General features: G+C 37.8%; 1 protein-coding gene across 3 annotated transcripts in view; it reads left to right on the forward strand.

The window, feature by feature from the left end:
• LPIN2 (lipin 2) overlaps positions 1–14,338 on the forward strand; it is a 49,439-nt gene that overhangs the window by 17,866 nt on the left and 17,235 nt on the right. For all 3 annotated transcript variants that reach the window (XR_010470478.1, XM_065053253.1, XM_005499956.4), the window contains exons 4-8: positions 2,572–2,873; positions 6,860–6,967; positions 10,715–10,838; positions 11,489–11,810; positions 12,045–12,144. Coding sequence is in view for 2 of the 3 variants with exons in the window: in XM_065053253.1 (XP_064909325.1) it covers positions 2,572–2,873; positions 6,860–6,967; positions 10,715–10,838; positions 11,489–11,810; positions 12,045–12,144 (956 nt within the window). In the remaining variant the exon portion in view is untranslated. The remainder of the gene's footprint in view (positions 1–2,571; positions 2,874–6,859; positions 6,968–10,714; positions 10,839–11,488; positions 11,811–12,044; positions 12,145–14,338) is intronic.

Genomic DNA, 14,338 nt, shown 5'->3' on the forward strand with positions numbered 1-14,338 from the left:
TTTGAAAGGAATTAAATATAATTCAAACTGGAAGGAGAAAATAAGCATTAAGACCCTGAGTGACAATTGGGTTAGAGATTCAAAACATTTAAGAGGAAGGAAGATTGGGTTCTGTTTTGGCATACACAGTGATTAAAGTCAAAACTGAAAGCAGTTTTTTATAGATGCAGGCTGTGTCAGCCATTGATGAGAACTGATCAGTCTTAAGACTTTCAGAAAACAAGGATGATAACCACTACCTTTGTCCCCAGTACAGTATTTTAAAGAAGCTATTGCACTTGCTTAGATATATTTTTATAACAGGAGTGCCTTATCTGTGTGTAATGCGTTCTGGACAGCTGGTAGTTCATACTGAAGCTATAGATGGCTACAAAGCAAAGGGCTAAGTTTGTTTTAGTGCTTTTAGACTTTTTTTTTTCTCAGTATGTCTGCTACTGATCAACATGTCCTTGTGGTCACCTCTTGAAGCTACACTTCAGGTATAAATGATAAAGCTCTTATCAAGTTCTTGATGCATCCAGATAGGTTCTTTCAGGTGGTCGGTTTTGCTCTTTTCACATCTTGACGTTGAAAAGTAACACCACATGCCTCAATTCATGTAAATCAGGCCTATTATAATGCAACTTTCAGGCATCATTTTTCAGCCAGTTTCCTTTACACTTTTTTTTTTTTTATGTTTTATGTTGTTATTCTGGATTATTTATGACTAAATATATAGGATATTAACTTTATTTTAGGTGCTATGATTTTATTTGGAGGTTTTTCCCAATGCAAGATCTGTGTGTTATTAGTGCTGCCATAAGGCTGTATTTTGTTCTCCTTTTTCCACTTTACTTAAAACCAGTGGAACAAAACTTGGTCTGTAACTCTTAACTCAAAGGATAAATTGAATTTAGTATTAAATAATAGCAGTTCAGACTTCAAATGCACCAAAAGTAGTCTCAGTGCTCTGGCTGTTTCTGATCACAGTGCAGTTCCTGACTAATTCCTGCGTAAGAGTCCTGTAAAATAACGGGTATCTTGTATTTAGTTCTGTTCTTACTGTGAAATTGAGCCCATAACTTTTTCTCCCCGCTGTGCAAATACCATTCTCTTCAACTTTATTGTTGTTCCTTCACAATGTGTTTGTTTCAGTCTAGGTATCAATATCTTTATGTTTTCTGTTATGATGTAAATAAACAGTAGGCAGTTGATTGATAAAGCTTTTCTTTCATTTGAATTGTTCATTCAAAACGCAGTGAGTTGTAATTGATTGAGGGTTGTTTGGGTTTTTGTTCATTTTAACTTGAGTAAAGTATAGTTGAGGGTTTTTTTAAAGATACTTTACAGAAGTAGTGTCTGACATGGATGACAGGACTGAATGCACCCTCACAAATTTTGCGGATAACACTGAACTGGCAGGAGAGGTAGACAGGACAGAAAAAGAATCACCACATGGAGCCACCTAGGCAGGCTGGGAGACTGGACCAACAAGACTGACACAGGGTTTAACCCAGATACATGTGAAGTCCTCCATCTGAGTTGGAAGAATCCCACACAGCAGTAGAGGCTGGGGTCCGGCAGGATGAAACGCAGCTCTTTTGTAAAGGCCAGCAGCGTGCCCTGGCAGCAGTGAAAGCAAATGTGTCTTAGGCTGCATCAGTAAGAGTAGAGCCAGCAGATGAAGGGATGTGGGATGGTCTCACTCAGTCTAGTATTTTGTTAGGCCAAACCTGGAACACAGTTCTGGTCTACCAAATTCTGGTCTCCCCAGTTCAGGGTAGACATGGAAAATTGAAGGGAGCCAAGTGGAAAGCCACCAAGATGATCAGAGTGTTGGAGAAGTTGACACAGGAGGAAAGATTGCTGGAATTGGCTGTGATCAGCCTGGAGAAGGCTCACGGAGATCTAACCAGTCTTGCAATACCCGCAAGGTAGTTATAGAGCAGATAGAGGTGCTCTCTTCATAAGGATGTCTGGTGTTAAGACAAGAGGCAAAGGGCACAAGGGGGAAATTCCAGCTAGGTATGAGAAAAATCTTTCACTCTGAGAACAATATGGCACAGCAGCAGGTTGTCTAGAGAAGTGGTAGATTCTCTCTCACTGGAAATACTCAACCTTTGGCTTGACAAGGCCCTGGATAACCTAACCTGGGGCCCTACTTTCAATAGAAGATTGGACCAGATGATCTCTGGATGTCCCTTCCAATCTGCACCTTTCTGTGAATCTGTTTCAAAATAAATACAGCAGCAGTGGATTTAATTTAGCCTATAACATGTTTACTAAGCATGGATAGAGAAGGTATGCTCAAGGGCAGATAATTTCAAAACATTCCTCTGAGTGGGTATTTGTTTTTCTAGCAAAATCGTTTATGTCTGAAACTGTGAGAACACTAACATTTATTTTTCTGAACTTTTTGTAATTCCTCTAGTGAACTTGCTTCCTTTCTGGATACCAGCTTTATACCACTGGCCTATTTTATAGTTCTGTGTCTAAATATAGATGCAGAGATTAATCTGTACCAACAACTATACTGTATGCACAAAACAAAGTAGAAAAAATGGTCTTTTTTTTTTTTTTTTTTTTTTTTAGGAAAAAGTTCCTGCACATTTGGCAACATCTCCAATACCTACTGAAGACCAGTTTTTCAAAGACACTGACAATCATTTGAAATCAGGTGAAAATGAGAGGACAACATGTGCAAACTCAGAAATTCCACACACTGTGGAAACAGAGACTGTATTCACCCCAGGTTCTGTGAAAAAGAAAAAAAGAAGAAGAAAGAAATATAAACAAGATAGCAGGAAGGAAGATCAGATCTCTTCTACTGGGACGGAAGAGATTTTTGAAATGGAAATAAGCTCAGATGATGAAAAAAGTGTTCAGCCCCTAAGGTAAACTCTCAATACAAGCTGACTGCTTTCACTGTTACCACTGAAAATGTAAAAGGTGACTTGTACCTTTCCTCTATGCAAATAATGCATTAAGTTTCCATAGGCTTTTCCTCAAACAAAATTCCAAAGCATTATCTTCCACATCCTTACAGAATCCTTCAAGTTTGGCCATTTTTGTCATCAACATGAAATCCAATTATGCCCATTCTGGTAAAGAAGTGGTGTCATGAACTGCTGTGTGACTGAGAAGAAGTTTCTGTGTAATTTCTCTGAGGCAGAGGGGTCTTGTAGTGTGTTTGGTAACCTCAATGTAAACTGCAGTGTGGAATGCCTGTAGTACACCACATCTGCATTTGACTTCTCTGTAACTTGGTGTTTACTTTGGTAACTGAAAACTGCATAAATGAATGCTCCTTCATGTTAGTAAAGAGAATTCTTTACATTTGTGTAATCATAAAGGGAGGGAAAAAAAGTAACTCCTGCGTTTTGAGGTGGATAAACTATTTAGTAAAGTGGAGCTTGTGGTAAAGTGGTAGCATATACTAATAAGCTGAAGGAGCTTATATGAGAAATAGGAAAGATTATAGTAATAGAAGAAAGCTATCAAGCTTAAAATCCAGGAAAGGCTTACACATCAGTTTTATGTGGAAGTTTCTTAGGCTGCTTAATAAAAGAGGTAGACTTAGGTTTTAGACAAAGCTAGCTGCTTTTTTGGACAGCATTGCTGTTAAGTGTAGTACTGTCTGAATAAATTCAGGATCTGGTCTGGGAATTTGAAGAATGGTTTGGTATAAAATAATAAAGTGTAACTGAAAAAACTCCTTCAGTATAGGTCTTCAAGGGAGTCTCAAATTTAATAACTACCAGTCAAAAAGGTTAGTCCAACAGAAGAACATGAATCTGTTACCACACTTATGATCAATAACATGCACCAAAAAAAGAAGAGGTATTTTAAAGTGTTTTCTAGAATCTGTGGCTTTCTTAGTTCATTTGACTTATTTTTTCTCTGTCATATTTATGTCAATGAATTGTCTTTTAGATATTCACTGCTCTGTTTAAGTGTGGGAATTGGCATTTTGTTTGATTTGAGATTTTTCCTTTTTTCCGTTTATTCCAGTTTAAGAAAAGCAAGATCTTTGTTCAGTCTTCAGTATGAGAGTATTAAGGCAATGATAATTTGTCTTAGTGAAACTATCAAAACCAAAACCATCAAGTACAGGAAGAAAGAAAACATAACCAATTAATTATTTATTCTTTTGTACATTATTACAAAGTTATGAAAAATTTAGGAGTGTCACACCAATAATGGCTGTTTTCATCCAGTGTTTAGAATTTGAATTGCTATTTTACCAATTATCTTAATTTGACTAGAGGTGATAAGAGATGATAAAAATTGTAGACTTGACTAAAATCTCAAATGTGTAGTCATAGCTGAACTGACCGTAGTGTTTCCATAGAGGTTACCCTGGTTTTATTTTTTGTACCCTTTAGAATGAAAGATAGAAAAGGCTTTCTAGTTTTAAACATTGAAATGGAAACAGCAGAAGAAATGATTTCTCAGTCAGAGAAGAGTGTTACGATATGAAAAGGAAAAGATTTTTTTAAAAGAATTTTGTTTTCTTGTGAATAGCAAGTAAATGTAGGACTGAAAAAATACATTGCAGTGGAAGCCCAGAGACAGTAGCCTTGTAGCTGTGTGTCTTTTAGTGGAGTTCATAGACAGTCTTACAAAAGGCTTACACTGTTTTCTTCCCAGCTAAATATGGTTGTGAAAAAACGTTCATAAGCTTTCTTTTCACATTCTATGGGGATGTAAGTTGATATGAGCAGGTTTGATTTGGTTTGAGTTGTTGGGTTTCGGGTTTTTTTTCCAGTTATAAATGTGTAGCTCTGGAAAAAAACAAAACAAACTCAACTAACTCTTACTAGACATAGCCTCAGATTTCAGAGTGAAACTGGGAAAGGAAAAGGGAGGCTGATGTTCTAACAGGAAGGTCAAAAATTCAGCCACAGATACCAGCATGTAATGTCTTATCTAGTTCTATTCTTATAAAGTAGAAAACAAGCAGTTTCCTCCTCCTTGGGAAATCCATTTCCAAGTGTTTATGCAACTTTTTAAAACACATGTCCTTTGTCTTTCCTATTAATAGCTATGATTCAGATATATTAGTAGTGCTTGACTTCCCTAAAATAATGTCAGGGGGACTGAGGTGTTACAGTGCATACACTCAGGCATAGAGGGCATTATTTCTACAGTGCTAAGGGTTTTAAAGAGTTAAAGAAGTTATCTGTCTCTCAAATCTTGTATTTTTTTTTAGGGCATGTATAAAGTGGATAAGGATGAGAAGTAGTGGTAGCATTGTTTATAAATGTTGCAAAATAAATAGCTTAGAATTGATAGTGGAACTCAAAGTTGCAAGTTGATGCATACTGATTTTTCCCCTCTTATTTTCAATGATCTTTGGCTGTATTTGGATTTTTAACCTTAGAGACCAGATGTATCTGATTTTGGATGAAATGAAATTCTTATAGTCTTCATATGAATTCATTTGGTGGCTAATTCCCAGTGAATAAAATCTGTTCAGTACCACTAGTGTGTCATCCTGCCCCCCTCTGATGTCATAATATTGAGGACCTCTCTCTAATAATTTGCTAGTGTGATTACTTAATTGTTCAATAATACCTTTTTCATCTTTTGGAGATACTTAACACTGGATACAAGCTAAGATAGTATGAAATGTATTTCTAGCACAGCTTGGTTTATGAATACAAAGGATGTACAGTCTCTGTGGCTCTCATCTCAATGCAAGCTGTCATCGTTGAGTTTCATAAGAATAATAATACTAAATAAGAAGTGGAGCTATTAAGATATTTTTAGGGTTCAGTGTTGAGCATAGTCTAGATGGTCTTCTAAATGAAAGGCTTGTGCAAGTGAAGTTGATTAGTGTAACTGCTTAGGGTCTGAATAAGCATGTAAATTCTAAATAATTATGTATTTTAATATATAATGTTAAAATATTTTATTTTCTCCATCCATAAGAGAAATTAGGATTAGCCTTCCCAAAGAGGTCCAGTGCAACTGTGCTGCTAATGGAACTAAAAAACTAAAAAAACTTTTATTTTTTCTTTCCTAATAATGGCTTAAAATAATTTGTATCATATTTTACATTCAAATTCCAGGTTTATCTTCATTGTATTGTATCCAATGCATAGCTGTGATGCCCTTGATCTAACCTCAAGCAAGTTAGTTGTATCCTGAGAAAAGCTATTTGTTCAATTAAATTCAGAAAGTTGTAAAAAGGTCTGAAATGCTTATGGTGGAAATATTTAAAAGGGAATTGTGTGTAAAATACAGTGTATGCCTGCTTAATGGGTCTTACTGTTGGCTGAGGGTTTTTTGTGTGTGCGTGTTATAGATACTGAGTAGACCTCCCAGTGCAAAACAAACCCCACAGTTTAGAAAAGCAGCAGTACTTCTAGCTAATTGTTGTAGTTTATGTCAATTTGTAAACTCTTGGGTAAATTTTGAGGCTAGTACATGCTCCTGTTTTCTTACTGGTTTTAATCTGCAAAATGTGAGGTCATAAACGGCATTGTCAAAACTACATTTTCCATTGAACTTTTTCTGTGATTCTAATGTTTACGTAGTAAAGGTTATGTGTAAATCATTATGTTCATCTTTGGGGTTTGGTAATATTAGCTATCTGTATAGAGTGATGCCATTTATGCTATTGTGATATCTTCAATATTAACTTACTACGTGCCAAGAGTAGTAGACTTCTAAATTTGCAATATTATCAAGTATTAATAATAGTTTTTATATGCATTTTAAGTTATATACAGGTGTGTTGCAAACAATGAATTCTTTAAGTTGTATACTCCTTTCTTTTGGTCTTTGGTTTTTAGTAACAGATAAGTAACTTTTCTAAATGAATTAGTAATGAAGATTTCTTAAAGCTGACTTAATGTCTCATGTATCTCCACAGAGGATCCTCAAATTCATCACCAAAGAGTGAAGAACAGAAAGAATCTTTGATTTATCACTCAAAGGATCATTACCCCTTATCTGATGGAGATTGGTCCCCCCTGGAGAAGTAAGTCACTTCGTAATGTCATCATATGTATAACAATGAATAATTATAAGAAAAATATAATGTGCCTTTTTATTTATTTCCCCCCTGATCTGTAAAACTATCAAACATGCCTAACTTCTGTGGTATCGAATGCAGCATTTGATACTTACTTAAGAACTTTGGGAACTTTCTTCTCTGCTGTGTGCATTAAACAAAATCTGTCTTTTTCTCTCTTTTTTTTTCCCCCACTCAAATGAAAAAAAAACCAAAAACAAACAAAAAGCTTTCATATTGAAATTCACAGCTGAAGAAAGAAAATGCCGTTAATAAGATTTTCATAGGTTGAGCGCGGTATGGAAAATGACTATGTTCCCTACAAGTCACTGTAACATAAGGAGCACTTGATATGCCATAAAGCAGAAGTAAGTTAGAATTTGCCAGGTGAAATTACTTGGGGTAAAGCTGTGTTCTAAACTTGAATCACATTCCACTTCAGAACAGAAGATTTGCTAGTTACTGGTGTTCTTGATATCTCTGGTTACCCAGACATACCAGACACAGAGTCATTTGATTGTGGATTCTTACCAATGACATAGTATAGCTCACCAGTCAGTTTTTAGTTACAGGGACTAGGGCATTTCTGTTTATACATTCAAACTCTTCTGTTTCTGATGTTCATCCTCTTGCATTCAGTTCCTACATTTTTCAAGGCTCACCCTTTGGATTTTTACCACTCTAACATCAGTCTCTATTTGCATAAAAAAGCATTCTGTCCATATGTGGTGGCACTTGAGGCAAATTTTTGTCTTTTCCTGAATATGTCATAGAGAATGGCATATATATATAGTGCATGGCATGCTGAGCAGCATCTTGATTTATCTTCTCTCTTTGAGTGTCTAGTTTTACTACTTTTCTTTTTGACTGAGAACTTCACGTCATAGCAGATACATTCACAGTGTCAATGAGGGTTACTGTTCAGCCTTGTGTGATATCCATTGTTGCATGTCAACTATCCAGTGCACAGGTGCCTGTTCTTCTGTATCAATAGATGGTAGTGCAGAATAAAAGAGATGAAGCTTCACAAAGTGCTTTTTGAAGTGCATATAATCTCTGCTTTGGGTGTTTCCAGGGCTGTGACCTCAGTAGAGTCTGAATGTACCACACCGTGCACAGTGCTGCCAATTCCCCCAGTGCACAGCTTGGTAATGAACAGAAGCAGTTGGACAGGAAATCCCATTATCATTCCTTTTTATGTTTTGGGCTGACAACCACATCCTCAATTGTACTTGATGAGAGATACTCTTCAAATGTTCCCCAAAGGTTTGTGGCTTGTAACTGAAAAGCAGTCACTCTGACCTTGAGAATTGACATGGTGTTGTATAGATTATATCAGCTGGATAATTGTAACATAGAGGCTGGTGGTACCTAGAGTTCTATAAACTGAAAAGGAGCATAGATTAGCAGGCTGTATCTGAAGAGATATGATTCATGCCTCTCTTCTTGTTTACATATTTAGGCAGTAGTCTGCTCTAAGAACTTGTTTGTGCGTCATGTAAGATATCTAGGCTCTTTGGTTTGGGGTTGTTTTTTATCAAGGAGATAAATCAAGGAGTTTTTTATCAGTACAGACTGCAGTGTAACAGAAATTGGCGATTTTCCTTTCCTTCTTTGGGAGTGGGGAGTTGAGTGAGGGATTCTGTCTCACATGAGCCAACTAGGAGAAGAGAAATTTTGCATTAAATTACTCCTCTTAAGCCACCAAAGAAAGTTTCTATAATGTAGCCATTGTACACTGGAAGAGTAATAACCTCATTTTTGGAGACCTGGAAAAAGCTAACTGCCTTTTAGTTGAATTTGGTCGTATTGCTCTTCAGAGTCCTTGCCGGGAACTAAGAGAAACCCAAGTCTTTTCAGTGAGGCCAGTTTGGAAGGGACTCAAAAGATCATTGGTCCAACCTTTCATGGGAAAGGGAGACTAAGTGAGACTATCTAGCACCCTGTCCAGTCACAAACTGAAAATGTCTTGTGATGGGGACTACATCACTGGGAAAGTTGTTCCAGTGAGTGGCTAGTCTCACTATAAAAAAATTTCTTCTTATATCAAGATGAAACTTCTCCTGCTGCAACAAGTGCAAAGAGAAGGGGCAGTCCTGCATATTGGATGACGTAACTAAAGACGCCAGTACAGGCTTGGATCTGCATGGCTGGGGAGCAGCCTTGCTGAAAGGGACCTGGGGTTCCTGGTAGCAGAATCTGAATGTGAGGCAGCAGAGCGCTGCTGCAGCACCAAAGGCAAACTGGATCCTGGGCTGCATCTGCAGGAGCGTTACTAGCAGAGACAGAGATGTGACCATCCTGCTCTACTCAGCACTGGTCAGGCTGCACCTGGAGTGCTGTGTCCAGTTCTAGTCCCTACAATGCAAATCCAAATATTCGAGGTTAATATCTATATTAAAACAAACAAACAAACAAAAACCCCACAAACAAACAAACAAAAACCCCACAAACAAACAAACAAAAACCCCACAAACAAACAAACAAAAACCCCACAAACAAACAAACAAAAACCCCACAAACAAACAAACAAAAACCCCACAAACAAACAAACAAAAACCCCACAAACAAACAAACAAAAACCCCACAAACAAACAAACAAAAACCCCACAAACAAACAAACAAAAACCCCACAAACAAACAAACAAAAACCCCACAAACAAACAAACAAAAACCCCACAAACAAACAAACAAAAACCCCACAAACAAACAAACAAAAACCCCACAAACAAACAAACAAAAACCCCACAAACAAACAAACAAAAACCCCACAAACAAACAAACAAAAACCCCACAAACAAACAAACAAAAACCCCACAAACAAACAAACAAAAACCCCACAAACAAACAAACAAAAAACACCAAAAAACAATACACACACACACGCAAATCTACTCTGATTGTCAAAATGTAAAAAGAGCTGCATTTCTATAATGTGCCCTGTTTAAGAAAGGATAGACTTGGACCTGTCCTAACACTAAATGCTATTTCAAAACAAGCTTTTGTGTTTCCTTTCCTCCCTAAGATTGTAAGAGCAAAATTATTTTGAAATCACACCTTTCTAGCATTGTGTAGAGTGAGTCTTTCTGGCTTAAAAGTAGTCTTGACTAAAATAAATTTTAGAGGTCTGTTTGTGAATTATGGATAATAACTGCTGTAGGAAAAGTAGGCTGGAACTTTAAAAGGTCATGTAGTCCAAATATTATCTGAAGGATGTTTTCAAGCAATCTTCCTTCCCTCTCATAAGCTATCTTGTTAATGTTGTTTTCCCCACATTGGGAATTTGTGTTGTTTTGTGCTTTTGTGATTTATGTTTGCAGGACTTTTATTACTCAAGTCTTGGCATAGCAAGCTTAAATGCTATGTTTTTAAAGAGGAAAGGAACTTGAAGCTCATTTCTGTCCTACTTTCAGATAAACTTTTTTATTTTGTTCTGTTTTGTTTGAAAAATGGAATGTGGGCTCAGTGGAGAGCTATACCTACGATGCAGATATAGTGAAGGAATCTGTCGAGGGTGATTGCTGTTTAAGTCCTTTAATGTGATTTTGGTTTTAACCTAATTTCTCACTGTCTGAAAACCCTCTGGGCTTCTTGCCATGTTGCTGAATAATTGAAGCTCTGTTAAGCTGTAGAAAACTCTACAATAGCTGCACAACAAATGCATTTTAAACACTGTAGCTTTCTTTTTTGTTTTTGTTGTTGTTGATTTGCTAGCCCTTTCTCTGAGCCAGTCTGCCCTAAAAGTGATTCAGAACTAGAAGTTAAACCTGCTGAGAGCTTGCTCAGATCTGAATCTCATATGGAATGGACATGGGGAGGATTCCCAGAATCAACCAAGGTAAATTTATTTATTATCTCTAACTTTACAAACTGAGTTTTGGCATATCTAAAATAGTGTCCGAAGAGAGAACTGGAAATCTGCTCCTGTTCTTCAGAATAATTCAGCTGAAATAGCAAAGTAGCACCCCCTTGTGGCTGGCTGATAGTCGGATTTGGTGAGTTCAAAAGCTGGTCAGCAAAGTAGTTCCAGAAAAGCTAGCAGTAAAAATCTGAAATTTTTGATTTTTTATTTTGAAACTGAAGAAAGCAACTTTAGAAATTAATTTCCTGTATTTTTGGCTAAGTTGTAGTTCATTCCAGGGGAATTGTGGCCTTAATATAGTAAATGTGTTACCTAATAGGACAGGTGGTGATAAAAGCCCTCATATGTCCTCATTTGTGCTTTTTTCTTGCCATGGTTTGGCCAAGTCAGAACTTCCTCTATGCCAGTTTCTTTACTGAACTTGTAAATAAGCTAATATGAAGCTTCTGTTGCAGGGAACTTTGCTAATAAGGTAAGACACGCCCTGTATTGCTAAAATACATGTTTAAATTCTTACTCAGTTTGCTTGTGACCAGGACCTTCTACCATGAGTAAAAGTTCAATGTTTAGAACAGAATAAAACAAACAGGTGAATTGAAAGGGTTGACAAGAGTTTTCTTTTTCAGATAAGCAAGAAAGAGAAACTGGAACATCCCAGAACAGCTACCATTACTCCATCAGAGAAGACTCATTTTAGGGTCATCCTCAGGTCTGATGAAGTTGAAGATTATGATGATGTGAAAGATTCTGTCTGTACAGTACTGAAACCTGAGCCAAGAACTCATCCTCTGCTTAAGCAGATGGATGTTAAAGATTCTCTTGCTTCTGCAATCACAGAACCGCAAGATCCCTTGCCATTAGATGCTGATCATAGTTCTCGACTGTTGGTGGACCCTTTACCAGAAACAAAGCCAATAGCAAAAACTGACTCTCCTTCAAAAAAGAAAGGTATATAATAAAGCGATTCTTTCCTTCAGTGTGATCTACCAAATTTGAAGCCATAATGGAAAAAGTATAAATATACTTTTTCAGTTTTTCCTATTCAAAGACTTATGACTAAAGCTATAATTAAAATCTTGGATTTATAAATGCCACAAGTGAATCTGAATCTTTTACAATTATGTTTGTACTTAATGTATCTGATAGCTTCATCTTAGGAGTCTTAATTGTTAAAATTAACAGGTGTGCACAAGCGAAGTCATCATCAGGGGCCCGATGATATTTACTTGGATGACCTAAAGGCTTTGGAACCTGAAGTTGCAGCGCTCTACTTTCCCAAAAGGTAATTTTGAATTAAGGTTCTGCTATATTGCAGTTGCACTATTTGAGTTATTATGTGTATGATGTAGTTGTTTATGAACCAGTTCTAGTAAAGAGAATTGGACTTCAAGTTTCTAGGCTTTTGTGGAGTAATCAGTACTGATGTCATTGTGCAAATCTGTTTCTGGTTTGACAAGAAACACATTGAAAGATCATGTGGGAGATAATTACTGAGAGTTTTCATCTTTGTGCAACCTGTATGTTCTGCAAGTGTAGAGAGAGGGGAAGTTTAAACTCCACGCTCCTTTCGCACCAGTACTCTATTTTTTTGTATTGCTAGGTCTAGAAAAGCACACATCAGTTTATTGTTTTCATGCCCTGTTGTTGTGGTTTAACCCATCAGGCAGCCAAACACCACACAGCGACTTGCTCACCCCTACCCCCATCTCACTGGGGAAGACAGCTAAAAAAAAAGTAAACTGTCTTTATCTTAACCCATGAGTTTTAATAGGACACAAAGGGAAAATACTGCTATTACTACTGCTACTAATACAACTACTGCTAATAAAGAGTTTACAAAATAAGTGATGCACAATGCCATTGCTCAATACCTGCTGACGGATGCCCAGCCCAGCCCTGAGCAGCAATCATCCCCACCCCAGCCAGCTCCCCCCACTTTATATACTGAGCATGACGTCATATGGTGTGGAATATCCCTTTGGCCAGTTTGGGTCAGCTGTCATGGCTGTGTCCCCTCCCAGCTTGTGCATCTCCTTGCTGGCAGAGCATCGGAAGCTGAAAAGTCCCTGACTTAGTATAACCACTACTTAGTAACAACTAAAACTAGTTGTTCTCAACATTATTCTCATTCTAAATCCAAAACACAGCACTGTACCACCTGCTACGAAGAAAATTATCTCTGTTCCAGCTGAAACTGGGACAGTGTGCACCCCTTACTCTATACCATCTAGGTCATGCCCAGGTCCAACACTCTGCAATATATTCCAATTAATCACCACCGCTTTGCCTTTCTTTTGATAGATACACACAGATATCATTCCTTCAGTCCATGGGCCATCCCTCTAAAATGCCCATTGAGTTCATTTCGTCCATGACTTTGGGCTCCATCTGTCATAAGAGTCCTTCAGGGCAGGAGAGATGGTGTGTGGTATTGGATTGTTGTATGCTGAAACCAGCTCTGGTTCCATCACTGCTGCACTTGTGTGGTTCTGTCATCACTGCTCTTGGCTCGGTTTCATAAAAGTTCATTCTTTGTTAATCTGGGTGATTCTTTCCATAATACCTTTTATATGGCATACAGCAGCCGTAGTAGCGATGACATACAGTATTATGTAGCAATTAACATTATACAATTCCAGTCATTGGCTATTCGCACCCCAAATCAAATCCACTTAAGGTTCATACACATCGGACTTCCCCATCCTTCAGCGTTACCCACCAAGTGCGCCCAGGTCTTTGAACGAAAGCAATCTCATGGATGAGTTTGCCTTTGCCTGAGGCAGGAGTAAGCCAGACTGTCCTCTTCAACATATTTTTTTTTATGTGCATTACAGGGAGTTTATCCCCTTCTAAAGTACATAAGTTTTGATTGGGCACGGCCAGCTCAATTTGGCAGATCCCCTAGTGTTGACTAACCAAGTGGCCTTTGCTAAATTTGTATCCCAATGTTTGAAGGTCCCACTACCCATTGCTCTCAGTGTAGTCATTAATAATCCATTGCATCATTTGATTTTCTTGGAGGCAGGTGCATGACAGGGGATGTAGTATACCCACTGAATGCCATGCTCTTTGGCCCAAATGTCTATGAGATTATTTCAGAAATGACTCCTGTTGTCCAACTCAGTTCTCTCTGGGGTGCCATGTTGCCATAGGATTGCTTTTCAAGGCCCATGATAGTGTTCAGGGCGGTGGCATGGGCATGGCATATGTTTCCAGCCATCCAGTGGTTGCTTCCACCATTGTAAGCACATGGTGCTTGGCTTGCTGGGCTTGTGGGAGTGTGATATAGTCAATCCACCAGTCCTCCCCATATTTATATTTCAGCCATCATCCTCTATGCCACAGAGGCTTTAACTGCTTGGCTTGTTTGATTGGATGGGTGTACTCTTCAATGGATAAAGAACTGGCTGGATGGCCGGGCCCAAAGAGTTGTGGTGAATGGAGCCAAATCCAGTTGGTGTCCGGTCAGGAGTGGT

This window comes from Columba livia, chromosome 2, assembly GCF_036013475.1.
Source record: "Columba livia isolate bColLiv1 breed racing homer chromosome 2, bColLiv1.pat.W.v2, whole genome shotgun sequence".
Taxonomy (NCBI): domain Eukaryota; kingdom Metazoa; phylum Chordata; class Aves; order Columbiformes; family Columbidae; genus Columba; species Columba livia.